Raw genomic sequence first — 19,815 nt, 5'->3', positions numbered from 1 at the left:
ACCATAATGATTATAAAAAGAAGAACTTTCATGAAAAATTTAGTGGCAATCTACCTAATGCTCTCTTGGCTAAAATCCAAAGGATTTCAACAAGAGGTTTAGTTCATGGGAAAAATACATGCTTTCAATTTCACTTAGAATAACAAAAGTGCATACTTGTCATCCAGTTTTCACTACTATACAGCATGCATACTTAACTGAATGTTGGAGATGTAAAAGCCATTGTTTAGAATTATGTGCATATTCACAGTGAATTGTTTAAGAAACAGCCAGTGTCTGTTGAAAATTTTCACAATTACTCATGCACCACTTTCAAGAAACATTATCAAAATCACAAAAACAAGCACTTAAATTTTAGGAAATATTAGAACCATGGTTGCAATAACTAGGCCACTGCTATGACGAAAAAGTATGCGATGGAACAATCAGAAATAGTATCACACCACAAATAGACACTGGGTCTACATCAAAAGTTAGGCCAGCAACCTCGGCTCTGGCATTTCCTAACTTTGGAGCATTTGACTTGGACTTTAAAGGAGGAGACTGAAAAGAGATCCCGCATAATCCAGCTATATTTACCCCTGCAGGGCTGCAGGGCTCGAAGTTTCAAACCCTCCTCCCAGACCTCTGCCAGTGGAGCTAATGCAGCAGAAGACAGCAGGAACAGATTGCCATCCATTGCAGGCCAGCATAAAGCAAGAAAAGAGACCCAGACTTCTCCAGTGGGTTTTGCAGATGTGTGCTGATAGCAGAGGAAAATTGCATCAGGAAAAAAAAAAGCAACACATACTTACCTGCATGGTAACTGAAGTTCTTTCAGATGTGCCAACAACAGGCACATCCTGCTACCTGTGTGCTCACCCCACTCCCCCAGGTTCTGGGTCCTTTGGCCAGCAGCATCCTGATGGTGCACTCAAATCTCCTCTGCCTAATGTTAAGAGCAAAAAACGCAGAACACTCAAATGCCAGCCATCTACCACAGGACATTGGGAGGAAGGGAATCCAAGGAAGAGATGATGTATGGCAGACTGTGGAATATGCATATAACTTATCAAAGGATGCCAATTATTTGCATAGGTGAATAACTGCCTTACCTCCTTCTAACGATTGTTTATATGCATATTTTTCTAATGCTGGAGGCAGGGACTCATAGTCTTAAGAATGTAAAATGGCACTTGCAAAATGAAACATCAAATCTGTAGGCTTCAGTTATCACATCCTCTGCTGATAACAACAGAGCCCTAAAGAAACTGCTTTACATTTCAAGTGGAAACATCTTCACAGCTGAGGTTACCTAAATTCTACTGAGAATATAGGTCCTATAATAAAGTCCTATACTATAACAAGCTCTCTTGAAATCGGGCATCTTGATATTCTCAGACATAAGTTGTTTTATCTTTATGTGCTCTCAGCAGCAGGCATTAAGAATTAAAGTGAAATCTGAAATAATCCTGCTTCCCTCAAGATTCAACATCCACAAAGATACCTCCACACTGGAAGCATAACTTCACATTCAGACATCTTCAGCGTAGATAGCTACAAACTAGCTCATTTATGCCCTCCACAGTTTACTTTGGCCTCTGATAGACATCAAATGCTGGTCAACAGAGTAATGCCCAGAACTATCCATTGACTCTACACAACACCTAGTGTTTTTAAAGGAGCCTTTTCTCCTGTTTGATAAGCACTCGGGACCAAGGAAGAACATAACTGTTTTCCAGCCAACACAAACAGCAGCCATGCTATGACCTGAATGGGATTACATCTTCTCATCCTGTGACATAGAGGAAAAAGAGGTTTCTTTAGCAGATGGATCAACAGATTTGGAGTGTCTGGGAATTAAAAGCATCCTAGCTAGGCCAAAGCTATTTGTTCAGCTGAGCTCAGCCTGCTTTTGTGAAGTGCTCAGCTGGACCGATAAGAAAGATATATGAGAACTACTGATAGCAGAATCGGAAAGATTTCAGACAGGTTATCTTGTTTTCCACTTCCCCTTTAGGATAGGTTTTGACAGTTGCTGTTACACTACCACGTACAAATCTACCCAATAATACCTTTTCTCTGAAAAGACGTATCAGATGATGGAGTCCTTGGTCCTCCATTTGCAAGTGGAAAAGCATCTGCTCGATTTTCTCTTGATGGCAGATGAGTGAAACAGACAGAGGAGTATGCCACCTGATGTCCTTTGAAGGAGGAGGTATTTGCTGGTGTGGTGTTCTGCCCTAATTTAGTGAAGATGGCTTTCCATTGACATCTTCTGTGAGTTCCTCTGACCAGCACACCATTCATGTCTTCTGCTTCCTAAGCAAGAGGCATCTGTATTCTTTGCCTACATTTTGGGAAGGTGCATTATGGGACACATGCAGTTGATGTTTGATTTAGATGATGATGACTGTAGTCAGCCCCGTGCACACTCAGAGCATAGTCTGGCATGCATCTGTTGCAAAGTCCATAAATCCAATGGAACCGAGGCCAATTTTTCAGGGAGTTTTAACTCTGAAGCCAGTGGAGCCCAACACTGTTCCAGCAAACACAACCTTCGGGATAGGAATTAAGCTGCAGTTTTGCAATATGATATTCAAGCCTAAGATATAAAACAGCATAGAGAGATTATAAAAAAAAGCCTTAGAACACTGATGAGATCTTCTTCACATTAGCTAATCAGTCGAGGTAAAAGTACCTCTTCTCAAGACACACTACGGTGATTGCTGGCATTTTAACAATGGGGTTGATAAGCCAAAGCGCAGATTTGGCCTTGATAATGGCAGTGGGGTGCAGCAATCTTGCATACAAAGGGAAAAAATGGGGATCTATTGGCTCATAACACAGAACACATACCAAAGCCAAAAGGCACTCTGAACCATGTGGCAACTGGGAATAAGGATGCTCAAGAGGTATATGCACCATCTGGATGATGCTAGTCAAGAGGCTCAGTGCTTCAGGGCAACACAAATATAGGCCATTAACAGACCACGTGCATGGCTGATCACTCACAGGAGAATCACTGGTCCATGCTAGGCCCTGGATGAATGCAATCAGACAGCTCTGGTCCTGTTTGACCCTTCCAGCCTCATCCCCCTTGCCCGTATTCCAGCCATGACTTGCTTTCCCAAGTCCATAGCCCATTCTCCTTTCCTTGGCAATCCACACTTGAGATTTATATCTCAGTTGCCTTTCCTGGACAGTCTCTGTCTCTCCCGTCTACTCTTCTCAGCTGTTTTAACACTCAGGCTCAATCTTCCTTTCTAGGTTCTTCATTATCAGCACCCCCTCCATCCAATCCTTGGCCCGTACCCTATTTTTCCAACTTACTCTTCAACTTCCTGGCAGGATTTTTGGACATGCCTTGCCACTTATTTGCCCACTGGTCACCAGTTCAGCTCTCCCCACTAGCCAGATCTGTTCCCGGCTCTGTCTCTAACATTAATATCCTTCTCCCGTTACCATTGTCTCCCCAGAATGTTATGATCTGTTCCCAGTCTCCTTCTCTGACCAGTGTGGAACCTGTTCCCAGTCTCCCAGTCTGCTTATCCAGTTAATTCCAGCCTGCCCTTCCCACCTCACAGACAGTAAGTAGGATTAGCCTCTCCTTCAACTCCTGTTCATGTACTCCCTGCCCTCAGTCCCAGACCTCTTGCCATCCACCTCAGTGCGACTTTTGCCTTCACAACAGGGAGCTTCCTCCCCTGTGCTGCCTGGTACCGCTGAGACCACAGAAAGAAGACTCCCTGCTCTCAGTGCTGTGACGGACAGCAATGAGAGGGAAAGTCCTTCTGAGCACCCATAGCCATGGGCTGAAGCATGCTCAGCCACTGCGTGGAGTGGCCTATGAGCAGTCCTGTCACACATCGGAGCTGAGAGGTTGAGGCATGCTCCATCACTCTGGGGGGACAAGGCATAGGCAGTCTGGGCAGCACTGGGAGCTGAGAGAGGCTGGAGCATGCTCAGTGACGACCAAGTCTTCAGAGATTCTAGCTGTTAAAAATCAAAGAAGTGTCTTCTGAGCACGAGCAACCTGTGGTTCTTCAAAGTTACAGCTTGGCCAAACAGAACAGATTTCTCTGAGATGGCAGAGACCACCCTCTCCCTTTTGTAAAGCATGAAGTCTCTGCTCAAACGCAGAGAAGCACTCAGGCATTTAGAGAATTTCACATGAATTGTTTTAACTTAACAAAAAAACATGGTTCAACTCGCTTCTGTGAAACAGTTTAAGAACCAGACTCCCTTAGTCCCACCCTCCCAGATTTAGCCTGAAGCAGTTCCCCTGTATGCAGCCTTTCATTCTGAGTAGCCACCATTTCATAGTTGCAAGTCCATGAGACAGAACTGGAATTTTTAGGAGGAAGTATCAGATAATGTTAAGAAATGTTACCAGTTTGATATATAATAACCCTCCGACAACAGCCTTGGAAAACCAAATTTTGTTTCTAAAGGCTTGCCAAAAGCAAAGACTATATTCACACATACGTATTAGGAGTAACTAGATCAGCAGGGTTAGACCTTGCTAGACATTTTAATTGAAATATCCACCTTTGTAAACTTTTCAAACAAAACTCTGGATATAGTACAGAAAGTTTGGTTTGGAAAGACCACTATCCACAAGCAATAGGTGTTTGCTCAGAAACATTACTCCATTCTGTTACAATATATAAAGGGTTGGGGTGAGAGGGGGTTCTCTCTCTGCTGAACCAAGCAGCTTAAAATAACATTCTCTTACAATTTGTGTAGGCCCCCAGCCTACACATCTAGCAATTTTCTTGCCTGGCTGACTACACATTCTTTTTTTCTAAAACAAAATGTAGGCCCACACATAATCTGTCCTTACCATATTAATGATTTAAATTAAACTGCACTTACTAGCCAGAAGCGGAGCCAAGATACACACTGTTCTAGTTCAAGTAATAGGTAAACAGTGCTGTGCTGTGTGTTATAGAAAGATGACCATAACTCAGTCTGCACTACCAAAGTGCTGCATATACCAGATGTGCTGTTGACAATTTATTACTACACCTTGTAGTAATTGCCACAGCTCAGAACAAGCTCCTCCAAATGTTTATCCTAGAAACTCCTTTGAATGCTATGGATCCCTGTGGAGTGGGAAAAGAAGCAAAGTATTCCTCCCCAGACTGAAGGTCAGCAGAGTCACTATGCAGCACATTATTCAGTTAGAAAAGTTAGTGCAATTTCCAAAACCCATATAATACGGTTTTCATCTTGCAATACCCAGACATCCAGAAGTCTGTAGATTACTTCTAAGCAATTCACAATCAATGATAAAGTAAAGCAAACACACCTTGCTATAGAGAAATTCGTATTTACAACATTCCTGAAGAGGCCTGAACCTCCACTAGCAAACATACAGGGGCCTACCAACAAAAACAAGGTTGAAAGTCACTGTAATAGAGCAAGGGAGCTACAAGAGCTATGAATCCTCTGTCTCTACTTTTCGCCCTAACTCCCTGCAGCCTCTGAAGCATCCCTGCTGAGTTGCACTCCATGTTGCAGCTAGCTAAACAAGCTCCACGAGTCACAGACTTCCCCAGTGCAGCACAACTGCACCAGCTTCACTAAAGAGAGATTTCTGCAGTTACAAGACTTCACTCTAAGGGTATGAAACTGGGTCGTGCAAATATGAGTATACGTATGTTCTTAATGAAGTGAAAGATCTTCTCCAAAATCACTTTAGAGAACCAATCTTTCTCTATGATGAAATGATCTTAATACAAACATGTTTGTTCTTACACAGTAAAAAAACAAAATAAAATCAAACGAGTGGGAGATAAGGCTCACCATCTTGGCTTTTGATTCTGCTTTTCAGTGGTGTTTTGTTTTATTTTAAAATCAGCTCTTTTTCTGGACTTACCTCTTGAAGGAGCTGGGGGTGAACATAAATGCAAGCTTAAACATTTTGTTTACATTTATTCCACATAAGCAATACATTTTCACTCCAACTCCAGAAGTAGCCTCAGGAAAAAAAATAAAAATCGATTCTCTTCTTGCAATTAATCAGCACAGATGTGGAAGTTTCTGTAATATGCTATTAGGCATAATCATAAATTTAAAAAATTAATAGTGAAATTATCACTATTTCAGATTTTCTCTATACCTCTGAAAGGAAATAGTGCTTTTACTGTTTGGTAGCGAGAACAGGCTTTCATGTGTAAAAAAGACAGCAATGTTTACATAAAGACTGGCATGCTGTTATATGGACAACTAGGCTCCACGCAAGCTGCTTCTTCCATCCATGCCACTTTGGCAATAAACTGTGCTTCTGAAACACAACCCTCTCAACTAATTCCGTCCAGGCTTATGACTCCTCACAGATTCTCTAATGCACCTCAGTCTTGATCTGTAACACCTAAGTAACCTGAACCAGAATCCACTCTGCACCGGGCATTGTAACAATTTGCTAAGGTGCTATTTTCCACAATGAAGAAAGAAACCAAACAGACATGATCATAGGACAGTCTGAAATATTACAATACATCACAGTATATTGCAGTATATTGTATCACCATGTGACATCTGCCCCTTCCTCTGGGGTCAATTTCAGAAAGGAAGGGAAAAGAAAACTCAGGGTACGTGGGAAGATTTAAAGCCTGAAATAGTTTCTTTATACACTTAGGCAAGCCAAAAGGATTTTTAAAATACAAATTAACAACCTCCATACTTCATAACACTTTGACACTGGTCTGCAAGGAGAAACGCAGCCAGCAAAATAAGAGTTTGTTCACTTAAAAAGCACAATAGATGTACAAGGTGGGTTTGCTTTTTTTTTCTCCTCTTATTTACATCCAGGTGTATCAAAAGCCTAATTCATATCGGTTTTCTCTTGGACAGAAACTATCTAGACGTGACTCCTCACTCTACAAAGCAATAGAAAATAATCCTTCCAACTAGTGACTGAGCATGGTGCCTCTAAAGGAGAAAATTTCCATCCTTAGCCTCTTCAAGAAGCAAATTAACCTCCTTAGCATTTTAAGCAAATTTCAACAAATCTTGCACCAAAAGTGCTGAACACGTTTGTATCCTATCCCATGGATATCCCTGGCTTCTGTGCACGATCAGCACTTCCAGGATCAGGTTCTTGGTTTACCTGCTAGATACTCTATGACGGCTGCCATGTAAACTGGTGCTCCAACACCTATCCGGTACTTGTATGTTCCTTTCTTTAAGTAGCGCATCATTCTCCCCACAGGGAAAATAACGCCCGCCCTGCTTGAGCGTGAGAGTTTGGACATTTTCTTCTTCCCACTTCGGCCTGACATCTTGCAGCTTTGTGCTTTTCAATGTGCTGGTGATTCTTAATCCCTTGCTCCAATCCAAAAGCTGCAAAAGGAAAGAAACAGGATTGGTGTTCAGCATGTGAGAAACATCTTTATACATTACCTTGTTCTTCCAGAAGAAAAAGTTCAAACCCATTCTCAGTACCTATTAAAGCTGAGGAATCACTCATTCGTAGTTGAATAACTGGAACATTTGCTATAACTTTTCTTTTGACTACTGCACTGTCAGCATTGCAATACCACAGGAAAAGTCATTTGGACAATATAACAACAACAAAAAAAAAAAATCAAACAAAAAAAAATAAAATCAAAGGCACATTAAATGAATCTTTAAAAACAAAACTAAATCACACCAAGGCAGACATCTGCAGTGTGGAAGATCTCAATGTTGATTGTTAAGTTTAGCAAATCATAAACAGCTGAGAAGTACTGGCATAATGGACAGCATTAAACAAGCTGAAAAACAGATACCGGTGCTACCTGTAAGTAGAGGAAGCCATACTGTTCGCGCAGGAGAAGATAAAACCTTCCAACAAACACACTGCTTCTTCATGGGTCTTTTATATGGGGAATTTCATAAGCGTGGCTGAAGAGGAGAAGCAGGCAAGCAGCTATGCTTCAAGCACCTCCCTTTGTGCTGCTCTGGCCTCAGTAACTGAGCCCTGGAGGCCAGCTCACAGGCTTCACCACTTTCGTAATGCTCCCCAGATCACCTTCACAGCAGCTCCTGGGAGCCCCAGAAGCCTTCCTCCACAGAGCTAAGAGGAGGTCTTTAATCTCTCATCTTAAAAGGACTGGCTACCACATTATTCTGTCCATCAAGATCCCTGAAGATATGTTTTTTCCCTGCATTAAGAGCCAAATCTAGTCTATACACAGGAGCAAAGAAAACAAATCTCATTTTTTCCTTGTTTTTCTGGCAGCTGTGAGATTGCAGGCAAACAGATGACAAACCCTGGAGTTGCCACTCCATTTCAAAGTGTGCACGTGGTCGTAGTTACACCCCTAGTTCTCACTCAAATAATGGGGAAGTTTTAACTGTTTACAAGAATTGTTTTCAACTCCATTTTGATAGCTGCCTTGGTGGCCTAATTATCATCGTGGTTACTCCTCTGATGTAAACGAAGAGCATGTCTGCCACAGATGGTATTTCTGTCAGTGAAGGCACAGCTATGTAATTCCCAGTATTCTTTCACCTCAATGAAACAAGAAAACAAAAGGAGGGAGATAATTTGAAAAACATTATCATGACTTCAGATGATATTGTTAAATTTTATCATAATCTGCAAAATATCCTTAAAAAAAAAAAAGTCATTTGACACCACTGCAAGCCCTTGGAAACAATTAACATTCATCCAAGGAGGGAATAGAAATCTGTGTTTTGTTCTTATCCTGCTTATTACAAATCAAGTACCTGTCCCATATGAAGCCAGACATTCACAGAAACCAGCTCATCCGTAAAAGCCAGAGTCAAGTGTCGGTTTCTGTGATAACCTAACTTGAATGCTGCTTTCACTTACAATATCAAGGAAATAAAATCACTACAGGGTCTGCAGGGATCTATAACACCCTGGCGTGTCCTTGTCTATCAGCCAGATAATTTTTTTCTTTCTGCATGCAGTATATTATGTGGGCACGATAACAAAAGTTGGGAAAGATTAAACCAGTAAACTTATCAGACACAGACACCTCAAAATTGATGTTGCTCATCATCCCACTCCAAGTTCCCTGCAAACTGCCAAACTGGAATCACGAGTGGTGGTAAAAGAGCTCATAAACTACCACTTGCAAGCGCAGATTAAAGGCAATGGCCACTTCAAACAGATAAAAGTGGAAAAGATTCCCAAGCAATTCATTAATTGCATTGATGCAGGAGTAACCAGTTGTGCTAGGAAGCAGCTCCGCTGACTAGGACCAGCAGGTTACAGGAGGCTGGGGGAAGAGCTGTTGTGAAAAGGCAAACCTTGCATCAAGGTGTATAAGCAAGAGGACAGCCAGTGCTGAGCTGAGAAGCTATGTCCAACCACAGATACCACACTTCAGGCACGCGCAGCAATGAGAATCCAAAGGAGGGTGATAAGAACAATCAGACGTCTGACACAAACTAAAAGGGAAGGCGAAAAGAAGCAGGAAGACATGATAATGGTCTTCAGAGGTGTAAAAGGCTGCTTCAAAGGTGGAAGGAGTAAGTGTTCCCTCTAAAAGTGACAGGAGAAGAGCAGGACTGTTACAAAAGCTGTGTAGCAGGGAAGAGAGCAGAGCACTGGACTCGGTCAGATGGGGAGGTGGCAGAATCTTCCTGCCAGGACAACTTTAAAATGGTTAGAGAATGTATGTCAGAAATGGCACAGGCAGCGTTGGATCTGCCTTGGGACTGGAGGCTGGATGAGGTGATCTCTCGAGGTCCCTTCCTCCCAGCCCTTTTGCTCAATGAAATTTGCAATTTGTGACAAACCCTATATAAACTTTCAATTTCATATTATGCTACTGATTAACCTTTATAAAGTGTCCTTTTCAGTTCGTGATAACTGACATTCAAATTAATGAATAAACGTAGGCTGGGAATTAGGTTTCTAGCCATCAGAGGAGTGAACTTCTGGAACAGCCTTCTCTTATGAGTAATATGAGCAACAATAACTCATTTTAAGGTGGAACTTAATAAATGTATGCACTAGGCTATGATCCGATTCCTGCAAGACCAGCAAGACAGTTTCATCACCCGAGAGTTCAGTCCTGCACTGAAATCCCTACAGAGAGCCATGCTGAAAGAGTACACTACAACCAACTATGTATCACAATCATATTGAGCTAACCTCTCATATATTTGCTCCTATAGTACCAAATCAATGAAAAAAAAAGGCAAGCATCATGAGATTACGTCTACAGAAAATACGGTGGTTGCACTTGATCTCTGTGATAGAAAATCAAAACGTGTTTGCATAAATAAGCACACCGCTTTGGTGCATACTGTTGCATTATATAAATTTCTGTTTAATTAATCACTTCTGGCTCATTCTTCTGTTGCCTCACTGAACTTTCCACCCCTGTCTATCCCTTTATTTCTCCCTTCTCTCTCACAGCAAGTCTCAGCCATTTTTTCCCCTGCTGCCAAGGCAACCTTTGGAATCCCAAAATATTTTTCCAAATACACTGCAGGTAACAGATCAGGTATGTTTGCAGGATTTTGTGAGAGCCTAAATACAAAAGAAGTTTCAAAACTGTGCTAACACTCTCTCTCTCTTCTTTGCAACTTACGTGGATCTCGTGGTTAACCACCACGCAGCTGCTTGCTCATTTCCCTCCCACCCAGTGGGATGGGGGAGAAAATTGGGGGGAAAAAAAAACCAACAAAAAACTGATGGGTTGAGATAAGAACAGTTTAACAGGACAGAAAGGAAGAAAATAATAATGATAACAACAATAATAAAATTACAATAATATAATAAAAGAATTGGAATATACAAAACAAGTGATGCACAATCCAATTGCTCACCACTTGCTGACCAATGCCCAGTTAGCTCCTAAGCAGCAATCCGCCCCCAGGCCAAGTGCCCTGTTTATATACTGGGCATGATGTCACATGCTATGGAATACCCCTTTGGCCAGTTTGGGTCAGCTGTCCTGGCTGTGTCCCCTCCCAATTTCTTGTGCCCCTCCAGCCTTCTTGCTGGCTGGGCATGAGAAGCTGAAAAATCTTTGACTTGGTCTAAACACTACCCAGCAACAACTGAAAACATCAGTGTGTTATGGACATTACTAAATCCAAAACATAACAGTAGACCAGCTGCTAGGAAGAAAATTAAGTCTATCCCAGCCGAAACCAGGACAGTGGACCAGGGTATACTGGGGAGCGACATATACAACAGTATGTTCTTATCTTGTCTTGGATCATATGGGAGGCAAATTTTGGTAGAAAGCTACGGCGTAGTCACTTCTACTAGAATACAACTCCTGTGGACCTGGACAAAGAAATATGGTATGCTGGGGTTGCCAACGATCTATGCTAGGCACTTTGGAGGGTGGACGGTAAGGGAATGGTTCACAGGCTCAGGTCACCAACAGTCCTTGGGATCTCACAGCTCTCTTGCACAGAAGAGCTACGCCTGGTCTGCAGCGAAGCCCCAGGAGTTCAGGCCCTGCCGCCTTATTCCTCCCACAGGCCCCTGCCTGGTTTCCCTTGGAGGATGCACATCAGCTCAGCCCTGACACAGTTACGTGAGGCACTCACCTGAACTGCTCCAAAGCTGCCAACAGCTGAAGAGCTACAAGTTGAGTACTGCTGTCCTAATTGCTCTCTTCAGGTGATACAGCTAATTGTTCAGGGCTTATCAGTTGAAAAGCACTGCAGTCTACCCACAGTAGTTCCCTCACTGCCAGCTGATTCATCATCTCTACCTTTGCCCTTATAAACTACAGTCTCCAATAAAAAATACAGCCATAACATTTATGTGAAGTCCATCCTCACTGATTTAGAACAACTGCATCTATATCTGGCTACAACAACATCATGAGGCTTGGGCAATTTAAAGCAATTTTTTCCAATCCCTTAATTGGTCACGGCACACTCCTACTCTGCCATGACTCCAACATCCCTGTGTTGCTATGGGGGATTTAGTAGCTACCGGATCTCCAGGAGCTCTCTACAGCATGATGAAAATGGGGCAGACTTTTGCAAGCTGGGCCTTCCTCTGTGAATTCAATCTTCTTTGGAGCCCCAAACAAGCAGCAATATTTTCCTTCTACGTGCCAGGAAAAGAGCTCTACCTTCTTGCCACTCTCAGGTGGGTCTTTCCACTACAGACACCACCACCCTGTTTTCTTCCACCATGGTTATCTGCAGAGGGTGCTGACTGCTGCACAAGGACAATGGAACAACAGAACGCCCATGGCCATTCCTCTCACCGTTGTGCAATCCCCATCCCACACCACATCCCAATGGATCAAGTTTTACCAAAGCAACCTTAAAACCACTTTCCAGTCCTGCTTACACAGATGCTCAGAAGAACAAAATCTCATCATCATCTTTAGGTGGTAAGGACACATATAATTTTTAGAAAAGTAAGAACAGCCTGCAGACACGGAAACACATTGCAACCTCCAAGTGAGCCTGCATTTCAAAAGCTGGCCAGGAAACAATTTCAGAGATTAACATGTCAAGATCTGGCAAGAAAGCACGGGTGCACATCAGAAAGTTCAGTGCGGTAGAAAATGCCTAAGCTACTTCAAATCTAAATTTTTCTCTAAGAAAAGTCACAGAAAACAGCAAAAAACAGAAAGCTTAGTGTACACAACATAGCACCAAAACTGTTGCAGCCCTGGTGGAGAAAAGTAAATTCTGGCTGTTCCTCTTCACATCCCAGATCACACAAAAGACAGAGGCAAGCTAAGGTAACAGCTACACCAAATACGAAATGCACACTAGCAACTAGTTATCACTAAATATTTGAGCAATAATTAGGTAAATTCCTGGTCAGATTAAAATAGCAGGCATACAGCTTACCCTTCTGGACTTTACAGGTGGCTACAACATCATCTGACAGACTAAAATTTAGCACAGCGTGCCAAGTGCCCTCCCTCAGACAACTAGAGATTCAGAAGCGGACATTACACTGGGAGCTACACCAGAAACTGACACAGGATAAAATGCTCAGGCACTGCTAGATGCTGACCTCAGTGTCCTGGCTCACAGAACTAACACCAGAGTCTTTGCAAGGCTTTGTATGGGAATCATTTCTACCAAATTTATTCACCGCAGATGCATTGGACACCATTTACAGATGGTTCACGTGTACTTGGCGTCTAGGAGTCTTGAATTCCAAATATTGAGAAAACTTGAAGTCAGCAGGCAAAGACTGAAAGCAAGGACATGCAGGACTATTAACATGCCTGCACTTTCCTCATCTCCAGCTTAAGAGCTATTTGAACAGTTAGGAATCAACAAGCAACCTAAAGACGTTACGTCTAGGGGTCAACTTAAGACTGTGCGCTCATATACAAATGCCACTTTGTGAAGATAACTCAGAAGACCTAAAACTTGTTACCTGAATAAATCAGCAAGGCACAACTGATGCGCAAACATAGCTTTATTCAGTGGGCAAGCAGCAAGCTTCCTGGACTCAACCTACTCCAAACTGGCAGACACAGAGCGCGTTGCTACTGAAAGAAGCTTCACGGGCACACTGAAGCCAGAAACACCCGGGGGGTCCTTGAAGAGGCAACTTCTCCTCACAAACTGCTGAGACTGACCCCCGGCGGCACAACACAGCTCGCAGGCTGAGGGGATGACCCTCGCGATTGACTCAGACCGAGTCTTCTTTTGATCTTGCTGAGGGCCGTCGAGTTCGCGGGGGCCAACCCGGTCACCGCCAGGCTCCCGAGGACACCTCAGGGCCAGGCGGCCCGTACCGGCAGACCGACCGCGGCCGCCCTGCGCTGCGCTGCCGGCTGAGGAGCGCAGCCGTTACCGGCCGTTGGCAGCCCCGCCCCGCGCACGCCACGCCGTTGCCTGGACACATCCGCCCCGCCCACTCCCCCTCACAGCACCGGCGCGCCCGACCCCACCTCCCCGAGGGGGCGGTCCCAGCGGAGCCCGGGCTAGGAGGAAGCGCGCCGATTGGTCGGGAGCCGCTGAGCGACGGGAAAGGGGCTGGGGAAGGGGGGGGGGGGGGCGCGGCGGCGCCGCGTGCGCGCTCCGTTGCCGGCCGCGCAGGCGCCCTGAGGCGCGGCGCAGGGGAGAGTGGGGGGGTGGAGTGGCCGTTGGCTTTCCCGCGCAAACGCTCCCCCCCTCCAACCCCCCCCCCCCTTCACCCCTCCACCATCCCTTCAGCGAGCTCCCTCCCGCCGTCACGGAGGCTTCGCCCGCTGCCTGCGGAAGGGGCGGCGGTGGAGTTCCGCGGAAAACGGGGAAAAAAGCTCCCGCCGTTTCGCTCTGGCTGCGGGGCGCGGGGGGGGGGGAGGGAGGCAGCGGAGCGGCAGCCGGAGGCGCGCGGGGACCCGCGCGCAGGCCCCAGGGAAGCCTCGCGCCCCCCCCCCCCCCGCGCCCCCCAGGGCCGGCCCCGCTCGCTCGCGCGCGCCCGCCCGCCGCCTCGCGCCCCAACCGTCGCCCGCAGCGGTTCCTCACCACAGCCACCCCCCCCCACACACCTCACACACACACCCCCAGGTCCCTTCCCCTCACGGCGGCCGGCCGCTGCCCCCACCCCAGCCATGGCCGGTCCTTCCCGGGAGACTGCGGAGAAAGGCAGCAGCAGCAGCGGCGGCGGGAGGAGGAGGAGGAGGAGGAGGAGGTGGGTCGGGGGAAGCCGGGAGCGGGGAGAGGGAAGGAGAGGAGCGGGCCTCGCCGCGGCCCCGGAGCCCCCGCGCCGCCGCTCCCCTCACCTGCCGGCGCCTGCCGCCGCCTCCTTCTTCTCTTCCCTTCCTCTTTTTTTTTTTTTTTTTTTCCCTTTTCTCCCCCCTCTTTTCCTCCTCTCCTTGCCCCCCCCTTCCTTCCCCCCCCCCCCTTCCCTTTTTGGCTCCCCCACCCCCCGCCCGCACCCTTGCTCCGCCTCAGCCGCCGGCTCTCTTCCCGTATTGTATGTTTCAATGGCGATGGCGGCGGCTCCTCTTGAGGGGGGTGGAAGGGGTTTCCTCCTGCTCCGCATACCGCCTCTAGGAGGAGTCACTGCAGCCCGGGCCTGCAACAACCCCCCTATCGCTGCCGCCCTCCCAGACATCGCTCCGCTCCTCCTTGCCCGGGCCCCAGGGCTGCTGCTGCCGCCGCCGCCTTCCCGCAGGCACCCCCTCCCCGCCTCTTCCATCGCTCCCCACCCCACGCACGCTCAGGAGAGAAAGGGCTCCCCTGACCCCAGTCCCCAGGAGCTGCTGGGCTTGCATTGGTCGCGAGGCATAAAGGAAGAAAGCCAGGCTTCCCGTCCTTTTCCCTGGTCACAGGATGAAGGAGTTTGGAGCCGTAGAGGTTTCAAAGGAGTCCCAGCTTGGGCTAATGCTCGAGGATAGGTTTTGAGGTGTCCTCCGCCCACCCTGCGCGGTTTTTGTTAGGAACGGAGCCGCCCATCCCTATATCCCTTAGGCAAGGTGACCTGCACGTCTTGGTACGGTGCATCTACTCCAAACGTTCCAGCATCCCCAAACTGGCTTAAAACAGCCGTGACAAAGAGTACTGGCAGTTCTTTGTGTCTTGTTTCGTTGAAGCATTTAAGGCGTTCACGAGCTGTTCAACTCAGCCACGAGGGCTGCAAACTTAACTTGCTTTCTAAATGAAAGCTGAGTGTTTTCTTTCCCCCACAGTTGCACGGGTTCAAGAGCTTGAGCTCCAAGATATGCAATAAGTGATTGTATTACAAGTCTTACAGTATGTCTGTTGGCAGCGCCAAATACATGATTGCAGACTGATGCAAACAGAAGAGTGCAGGGCTACACCTCTTAAATGGATCTCGGGGAGATTTTTACACAAAATTGGGTTTATGTCGTCATTCCTGTACAAACATCTTGCATCGTTGCACTAATTTTGCCTGAAAGATATTTGGGGGCTATTGTAATGCAGTAGGAGATACAGTATTAACCCAGACCACTCCAACTCACATGCAGCGTTACTTCAGGAGGAAGGCTGGGAACAACAGAACAGAGTGATAGAGAGACATCCATGCTTTCAGCATTCCCTTTGTCGCTGTAAAAAATCATAAAGATTCACCGGCTTCCCAGAGTTTGTTTTTGGCTCTGCCAAAGTAAACTTTGGTGTCTGCATGGAATTGCATTTGGTAGGAAAAAAAGCGATGAGATATTCCTTCAGGTTATACTAACTGTGGACCACATAATCTCCTGAAGAAAGAGGGCGTGAGTTGAGAACCTAGGGTTTTCTCAGCTGCTCGGTGACCCTGGGTGAAGCATTTCACTAAACACGGCTGTATTTTGACTGTTACTAAAATGGAAATAAAGATACCTTTTCTCTTTTTAAGCAAGCCATTTGGTGAGTAAGAGAGCTAATGCATTTATGTGGATTAATGCTTTGGAGTCTATTCTGTTCCCTGCTTCTTTTTGAAAACAAGGTCAAAGTGCTTTGAAACCATAGGAAAAAACCTCAAGTGTATGAGTTTGAATTATTTTACATGTAAGGGGAAGTCTTACTTTGGATCTTCCCTGTTGAGACTTTGAACTTGGCAAAGGAAAAGGATATCTGTAGAATTGTAAGTGTATTGAACCATATTGGGAGGGTAAGAGGAATACAAAGGTTTTCAAGTACTAAGCATAAAAATGAAAGACAACGTAAAACCCATGTGAAAAATGAGAAGAGCATTTAAGTTTTTCTATTTCCAGATACAAATAATTGCATCCAATAATCCTAGCAATCATGCATGTGGTACATAGCTTTGTAATTAAAAATAATTTGAGATGACACAAAATAAGCATCACAAATTTTTGAAAACATTCCCAGTTCGTTACAGTTTAACATCAAATAGTTGCTGTGTGATAACAACACAAATGTGTAGGAGGTCTTTAAAGGAAAAAAAATTATGTCTTCTACTGAGACAAACTTTAAACATTAGGACAACTCATTCTGTTTACAAAAACATTTTTTTTTGTTTATAAACAACATTCTCCTTACGTTCAGGCATATTTTCAGCTTTAATTTTGTGTTTTTCACATCCACCACATAGGTATGTGCCATTTGGATGGATCAGGTGAAATAAACTGGTGTAAGGGTGGGGGTCCTCTGCACATTTGCCTTTCATCGTATAATGGGGTCATCAAATGTCGCAGTCTTAGAAGAGGCTTACCACGTTCAGCGAGTACGGGGCTGTGGCCTCCTAATACAGCTTTTGTGTTCCCTGAAATAAGAATCTAATTCCCTCAATTTCTTTATCACGCACACCAGCTTGCTACCAGTTTTCACGTCATCAGTAAGAACAGTACACCCCAGGAGCAGTTGTGCCCCTGAGCAAGTCACTGTGCTACTGGGAGTAGAGCAGGTATGAGAGTAGGGCTCTCCTATTTTGCAGCTGGTTTCTGCTGCTGCTTACATTGTTTCTTTGGGGATTGCAGTCTGGGAAGAAAGAGTTCCTGTGTTCCAGGAAGCAGCACCAGCACAGAGAGAAGCTGGATGCTTGGCTACCCATGCAATGGCTAAGGGATGGCCACCAACTTACAAACCATAACGCAGCCCTCCTGCAGTAGGAGACTGAAGCAAGCAGCAGTGCTGCAGAAGTGTGAGAGAGGAGGAGGTAAAAGCCCTGCATAGTGTACCACTGTTGGGTTTTTTTTTTTGTCAGTCACAAATGTCTGAATTTTAATGCCATTTTTCATGCCTTTGTGGTTTTTCATTGTCCCACTATAAAGTTAAATTTCGCCTCTGTATTTCTTTCTCTGGTGGATACAGCTTATCCTTATACCTAAGTGTAAACAGCATTATATGTATATTTTATGTTGCTTCAAATATTTCTGGAAGATTCTGAGTTCCTTTGTGACACAAGAATAAAAAATTTTTTAGTAGAACAGATCAGAGCAAGGCAGCATTTGAAAGAGAGTTACCACACGTGAATTGCTCTGCAGTAACTGCACTTTTGGAACAGCCTACTTTTTGACAACAAGTAAGATACACCGGTTTTTCTCTCCATCTCCGAGTTCACTGTTGAACACTAAGGCTGCAATGGAAATGTGATAAAGCAGTAGGTCACCTAAACCACGTAGTGAGGAATTGGGAGGGTGGATATCTTCACAAATTCTGTAATGCAGAATATGACTGAAAGTCTAAGATTTTTCATCACAATAGCTGTGTGTTCTGGCCATTTAGATCTAGTTGTTCAGGGAAGAGTTGTTACTAACTAGCATTCTTTGAGGCAAAAATTTGCAATGCTGGATTGAGAAAGAGCTTTCCCCAATCAGCAGGAGCAGAGTCTGCCCTCAGTAGGTTGTGCAAAGACCATCTGCCAGTTGACTTCCAAGTGCAAATACAATCTGTTACTTTGTCAAAATAAACAACATATCTATTGATGGAGCATTTATAGACTGCTGACTCCCTAACTCCCCAGCTATTGGAAAAACAGCCTGTTTATGGCACTCTCACTTTTGGACAGAAGCTGTTACATCTCAAACATTGTAATGAATATTTCATAGCTTCAGAACCAAGAGATACAGCTTTACTCTTGCTTAGGCTGGCAGGCATCCAGGGTCCATCCTCCTGCATCCAGGAGGCAGTACAGTAATGTCAAGTACTCTGAAAGCTCTATATTATGGGCATAGATAATCCAGGAATTTTATCAAATCAGTGTAAGCATTGTCATGTCGTTAGGATAACCTAATACGATCAAAGTTGATGTGTGTATATATTATGGCAGTAGATAACAGATGTAATAACTGAGTTCTGCAAATAGTCTATATTTCTGTAATGACTTTTCCCCCCTCTTTGAGGCTTTTTTTTTTTAACCCCTCCTTGAGCCATTTTTTAATCCCTCTTCCACCCTCCGTACAACTTAATGGGGTTATTATGCTAGTAGGATGTGTACAATGAGCTTTTCTTCTTAAAGAAGCCAGAAAAGCTAAATCCTAACTTTTTTGAGAACTCTCGTGTAGTAGTATTTTTCTAAATTAGATGATCCCGCATACTCCAGAATTAAATGTTTTTGCATGTGTCAGATTCTGTCATGGCATTTAAGGTAGACTGATGGTTAGGATGTCTTCAAAAGTCACAGATTAGCAAACGCATAAGCAAGAAGGAGAGAGGTCTTTCCTGCCCAAACACCAAATGATTCTAAAATTTAACTGCTGCTTATTAGCTTAAAAAAAAAATAATAAGAAAAGGAGTGTTTTCATCCTTGTTATTTAAAAAGGAGTGTTTTAATCCTTGTTACTTATCCTTAAACACATCAATGATCTCTGCAGATTGCAGAGATCATTGTCTTGACTCTATTCCTTAGTCATGTAAGTAACAATACTAATTTAATACAAGTATTTGAATAGTCATCTTTATTCACAACAACTGTGATTTTTTTTTTTTTCAAATGGAGATGTACAAATATGTCTTTCAGAATTATGGAAAAAAGAATAAAGGAACAAAAACCAGAAAATAACATTGTGTTCAGCTGAGAAATAACCTGTAGGATTCCTCTCCACAGCTCAGAAACAATAGCCAGAAATGGGTAAGGTATAGGGAAAATTGTTGTGGTGATCACACATATGGAATGGCTTCTCTGAAGAATTAAACACGTTAGGACTTCTAGCTGAGAAAACTGAGAGGTGATACAAGAAAGGACACAGCTGATTCTTTTGGCTTGCTGCTCTATGCCTCCAAAGGAATGCAGTTTTGATATTAACCAGTAAAAAACAACAACAAAAAAACCAAGACAAAACCTATTTCAGGTTTGGGGAAAGCTGGATGCATAAAGCAATAAATTTGTGAGTGATGATTTTGGCCACAGATTAATATGATAACCAAGCACTGCCAATCTAAGAGGCAGAAAAACCTCCATCTCTGTAACACATGTGAATTTCTTGAAGCAAACTATTTGCAACAAAATGTTCGTGCTTTTACTATAGC

The 19,815-nt window shown here is 44.4% G+C and overlaps 1 protein-coding gene across 4 annotated transcripts in view; it reads right to left on the bottom strand.

The window, feature by feature from the left end:
• LOC126042623 (core histone macro-H2A.2) overlaps positions 1 to 15,697 on the bottom strand; it is a 29,689-nt gene extending 13,992 nt beyond the window's left edge. Inside the window, exons 1-2 of one of the 4 annotated variants that reach the window (XM_049809996.1) lie at positions 14,820 to 15,697; positions 7,097 to 7,329 (exon numbers count right to left, since the gene is read on the bottom strand). In XM_049809996.1, the coding sequence (XP_049665953.1) occupies positions 7,097 to 7,268 (172 nt within the window). In that variant the 5' untranslated portion in view covers positions 7,269 to 7,329; positions 14,820 to 15,697. Of the gene's footprint in view, positions 1 to 7,096; positions 7,330 to 7,766; positions 8,584 to 14,485; positions 14,509 to 14,663; positions 14,745 to 14,819 lie in introns of those variants that run through there. The other 3 variants (XM_049809997.1, XM_049809999.1, XM_049809998.1) reach the window with 3 other exon arrangements.
• Positions 15,698 to 19,815: the final 4,118 nt, after the last annotated feature.

Source organism: Accipiter gentilis, chromosome 9 (genome assembly GCF_929443795.1).
Source record: "Accipiter gentilis chromosome 9, bAccGen1.1, whole genome shotgun sequence".
NCBI lineage: Eukaryota > Metazoa > Chordata > Aves > Accipitriformes > Accipitridae > Astur > Astur gentilis.
This window is presented reverse-complemented; position numbering and strand designations above follow the sequence as displayed.